Below are 5,282 nucleotides of genomic sequence, written 5' to 3'. Positions count from 1 at the left end.
CACACTTTTCCCTTCCCACAGACTTCCCACTGAGGTGCCTTGATACAGCACTCTGGGAACAGCCTATTCGTTCAGCAATTTCTTTCTGTGTCTTACCCTCTTGCTTGAGGGTGTCAATGATGGCCTTCTGGACAGCAGTCAGGTCGGCAGTCTTACCATGATTGCGGTTTTGAGTAATGAACAAGGCTGGGAGTTTTTAAAAGCCTCAGGAATCTTTTGCAGGTGTTTAGAGTTACGTCGTTGATTCAGATGGTTAGGTTAATAGCTTGTTTAGAGAACCTTTTCATGATATGCTATTTTTTTGGGACAGGCATTTTAGGTTTTCATGAGCTGTATTCCATAATCATCAGTATTAAAACAATTAAAGACCTGAAATATTTCAGTTGGTGTGCAATGAATCTGAAATATATGAAAGTTTCATTTTTATCATTACATAATGACCTTTATCACAATATGCTAATTTTTTGAGAAGGACCTGTATATAGCGCCTTTCTATCTTGTCGAGATACTCAAAGCGCTTTACACTACAATCTGTGTCCACATTTACCCATTCATACAGCACTCTACTAGATCTGTACAAAGCTAATTGAACAAATTATTCTAAAGAGACCAATCAGAGCTTTATCACATTCATACACTGATGGGACACACATCGGAGGCAACGAGGGGTTCAGTGTCTTGCCCAGGGACACTTCGGCATGTGACTGCTGGTGGATTCGAACCCCCAACTCTTACATTGGAGGACGACTGCTCTAACCACTCAGTCACAGCCGCCTCTATAATGAGCTATAACTTCCAGAAGTTGTAACAAGGTGATCAGCTGACCCTGAATCTTGTGGTGTTTCAGCTTCTTCTGTTCCTGCAGGAATGATTTAATTTCTCTGATACTCTGTCTCTGATCACCTGACTCTGTTCTTGCTCCGTGGACTGTGGAACTAAGAGACAGTTGAGCTGTCCATGTTTGAACCGGCAGTTTAGCGTGGGGGGGACCCAGCCGAGTTGCACCCGTTTAACTAGTGTTTTGATCCTTTTAGCATCTTGCTAGTACTTTGCTACTTTTAGCATCAAGCCAGTACTTTGATACTTTTAGCATCTAGCCAGTACTTTGCTACTTTTAGCATCTAGCCAGTACAATTGCTACTTTTAGCATTTATCTAGTACTTTGCTACTTTTAGCATCTAGCTAGTACATTGCTACAATAGGCATCTAGCTCGTACTTTGCTATTTTTAGCATCTAGCTATTAAATTGCTACAATACGCAGCTAGCTAGTACTTTGCTACTTTTAGCATCTAGCTAGTACTTTGCTACTTTTAGCATCTAGCTAGTACTTTGCTACTTCTAGCATCTAGCCAGTACAATTGTTACTTTTAGCATCTATCTAGTACTTTGCTACTTTTAGCATCTAGCCAGTACTTTGCTACTTCTAGCATCTAGCCAGTACAATTGATACTTTTAGCATCCATCTAGTACTTTGCTACTTTTAGCATCTAGCTAGTACAATTGCTACTTTTAGCATCTACCTACGTAGAAATCAGATTAGCTTGCAATAAACATAAAAGGTGACAGCCGTATGTGGAGCCCTGACACGGTTCTTTGTTAAACAGGTTCTTTTTTTTTTTCTTGCTACTCTACGGTGAAACCAGACGTGTTTTCCCTCTCTGCCCCCCCACCCGCTTCCCTGCTGCGCTCTTTTGTCCTGTGAACCCTTAAAAAGCCTCTTTTTTTTTCCTGCATACCTCTTAATTGGAAGGATCAGCTGGTCTCTCAACAAAATCGATCAACTTCTCCCGACAGGAGTCAGGGTAAGGAGGACACTCTGAACTCTAGAGGAACAATTGGATTCATGATGACGACTAGAACCTACTGTTTGGGTTGATGGAATCTGGTTGTCTACAAATTCATGTGGAGGTGTTGAAGCTTGACAGTGTTCAGGTTTTCCCACTTGCAAAGCTTGTAGATGACTGTAATTTTTATCATAGGTACTCTTCAACTGTGAGTGATGGAATCTAAAACAAAAATCCAGAAAAATACAATGTATGATTTTTAAATAATTAATTTCCATTTTATTGTGTGAAATAAGTATTTGATACACCAGAAAAATGAAACTTAATATTTGGTACAGAAACCTTTGTTTGCAATTACAGAGATCAGACATTTCCTGTAGTTCTTGACCAGGTTTGCACACACTGCAGCAGGGATTTTGGCCCACTCCTCCATACAGATCTCCTCCAGAGCCTTCAGGTTTCAGGGCTGTCGCTGGGCCACACGGACTTTAAGCTCCCTCCAAAGATTTTCTATGGGATTCAGGTCTGGAGACTGGCTAGGCCACTCCAGGACCTTAAGATGTTTCCTACGGAGCCACTCTTTAGTTGCCCTGGCTGTGTGTTTTGGGTTGTTATCATGCTGGAAGACCCAGCCACGACCCATCTTCAGTGCTCTTACTGAGGGAAGGAGGTTGTTGGCCAAAATCTCACGATACATGGCCCCATCCATCCTTCCCACGATATGGTGCAGTCGTCCTGTCCCCTTTGCAGAAAAGCATCCCCAAAGAATGATGTTTCCACCGCCATGCTTCACGGTTGGGATGGTGTTCTTGGGGTTGTACTCATCATTCTTCTTCCTCCAAACATGACGAGTGGAGTTTAAACCAAAAAGTTCTATTTTTGTCTCATCAGACCACATGACCTTCTCCCATTCCTCCTCTGGATCATTCAGATGGTCATTTGCAAACTTCAGACGGGCTTTGACATGCGTTGGCTTGAGAAAGGGCACCTTGCGTGCACGGCAGGATTTTAATCCTTGACGGCGTAGAGTGTTACTGATTGTTTTCTTTGAGACTGTGGTCCCAGCTCTATTCAGGTCATTGACCAGGTCCTGCCGTGTAGTTCTGGGCTCATTCCTCACCTTCCTCAAGATCAATGATGCTCCACGAGGTGAGATCTTGCATGGCACCCCAGACCGAGGGAGATTTTCCGTTATTTTGTATTTCTTCCATTTTCTAATAATTGCACCAACTGTTGTTGCCTTCTCACCAAGCTGCTTGCCTATTGTCCTGTAGCCCATCCCAGCCTTGTACAGGTCTACAATTTTATCACTGATGTCCTTACACAGCTCTCTGGTCTTGGGCATTGTGGAGATGCTGGAGTCTGATTGATTGAGTGTGTGGACAGGTGTCTTTTATACAGGTCACGAGTCCAAACAGGTGCAGTTAATACAGGTAATGAGTGGAGAACAGGAGGGCTTCTTAAAGAAGAACTAACATGTCTGTGAGAGCCAAAATTCTTACTGGTTGATAGATGATCAAATACTTATTTCACACAATAAAATGAAAATTAATTATTTAAAAATCATACATTGTATTTTTCTGGATTTTTGTTTTAGATTCCATCACTCACAGTTGAAGAGTACCTATGATAAAAATTACAGTCATCTACAAGCTTTGCAAGTGGGAAAACCTGAAAAATCAACAGTGTATCAAATACTTGTTCTCCCCACTGTATACCATCGAGACTTTAAAGGCAGAAACAACAATTCACGAGTTCTGCCTGACCCAAACTGTGGCCTTGATGCCGGACTTATCTCAACTCCTCCTGGAATGTTTGGAAAACACCCCTCCCTTCCCCAAGGCCGTGGACATGTAACAGAACCTCAACTGAGCTGAAGATGAACGCCACCTCTTATCTGGACAATGGCTGAGGGGGGGCTCTGGACTATGCTATGACTTTCCCTTAAAAATTCTATGTTTTCACCGCCTATATGTAAATGTATAACATCTGTTTATGTTGCTTTGCTGTGGTAGGTTTTTTTGATGCCTCAAATTGTGCCCTGTCTAGGACACGGTGTGAGAGATCTTTTTTTTATACCGTCTCTCCTCATGTTTTCTTTCCTTTTCTTATCTAAGCAAAATATTATTCTGAATAAGAATAAGAAGGCCGCGCTGATTATTTTAGCAGCAGCTTCGTGCACTCCGCCCATCTTCGGACGACTGTACGTACATATTCGCGTTGTATCTCGATGCAATGCCAATAAAGTTTATTCTGATTCTGATCTGAAGTCTAACAGTAGTAGTGACTTTAACTGTGAACACGGAAAGAAAACTAAAACCAGTAAAGTAAAACAGATGAGAACGGCAGGTTCAGGTCGTTCACCCTGAAGGTAAACCTTACAACAAACAGGACTGCCAGAAAGAAAGAAACAGATATGTGATGTGGAGAAAGAGACAGACTCACAGGTAACTTTTTGCTGTTCAGAGAGACTTTAACTCCTTTGCAGGAGCCCGCTACATCATAGGCTCTGCGGGTGAGAAGTGCTACAATGTCCCTGTCCAGTTTCTCCATTTTGAACTTGGACAGGTCGGGCTGGAATGTCACGCAGGTGAAGTCTTCTCCGTCAAAGAACTTGACTTTGGGATCAGCTGTCTTCATCATGTTATTCTGCCAGGTCTGTGGAGGGTCAAACACACCTGCTGTCAGAGACAAGTCCATTTAAAAGTCATTTTAATGACTTACAGTGGACATCATTAGAAACATTTTACTGTGTCAGGGTGATGGATACTGTTCTGATGGGCCCAAACATAAACAATCTACACACATGGTAATGTGCACCATTCTTAAACATCGGCCACCCTTACTGTAACAAGTGACACCCAGTGAGCAAAAACAAGCGTGCTTGCCACGGCTATAAAATTATTAGTCTTACCTAAAGTCTGACAGGCATGTGTCACAACCCTATAAAACACAGCATTTACTTCATTCACAGATCACATGATTACAGGAGAAACACATGAGTCTTCACATCAACTCAGGGCTGCAACCTAAATCGTTTTTCTGGTTGCTGACTGCAGGGATCCTGCTCACCCCCCTGCATGAGATGTAGCAAACAGTGCCCGTGTGGTGAAGCCAGCCTGTCTGTGATTCACCACAAGGATAAACACCACTGCAGCCTCAGTTTACTCAGTTAGGTTTGGAGTTCATGATTCAACAGAAAAACAGAGAACTAAAAAACAAAGAGTATGTTCACCCTGCAGGTCTTCATGCTCAGATCTGATGCTTCTGTGTGGTTATTCGCAAACTTTTCTGATTTCCTGACTGGAATAACGATAAACTATGATCGAGTCCATATTGTTGGGGATTTTAACATACATGTATGCTGCCCAGAGAAACCACTGGTGAAGGACTTTCTCAGCCTCACTGACTCTTAACCTGGTTCAGTGGGTGGCTGGTCCCACACATGAACATGGACACACGTTGGACCTGGTTCTCTCTCACGGCTTGTCTGTGAA

The 5,282-nt window shown here is 42.6% G+C and overlaps 1 protein-coding gene across 1 annotated transcript in view; it reads right to left on the bottom strand.

Moving 5' to 3' along the window:
* The window catches only part of top2b (DNA topoisomerase II beta), a 198,753-nt gene that overhangs the window by 112,561 nt on the left and 80,910 nt on the right, over positions 1–5,282 (bottom strand). The window contains exon 7 of the mRNA XM_037693118.1: positions 4,231–4,443. Coding sequence (XP_037549046.1) covers positions 4,231–4,443 — 213 coding nt within the window. The remainder of the gene's footprint in view (positions 1–4,230; positions 4,444–5,282) is intronic.

The sequence above is a fragment of the Nematolebias whitei genome, chromosome 19 (genome assembly GCF_014905685.2).
Source record: "Nematolebias whitei isolate Nwh7 chromosome 19, NemWhi1, whole genome shotgun sequence".
Taxonomy (NCBI): Eukaryota; Metazoa; Chordata; class Actinopteri; order Cyprinodontiformes; family Rivulidae; genus Nematolebias; species Nematolebias whitei.
Note: the sequence above shows the minus strand (reverse complement) of the source record. Positions and strands in the feature narration are given on the sequence as shown.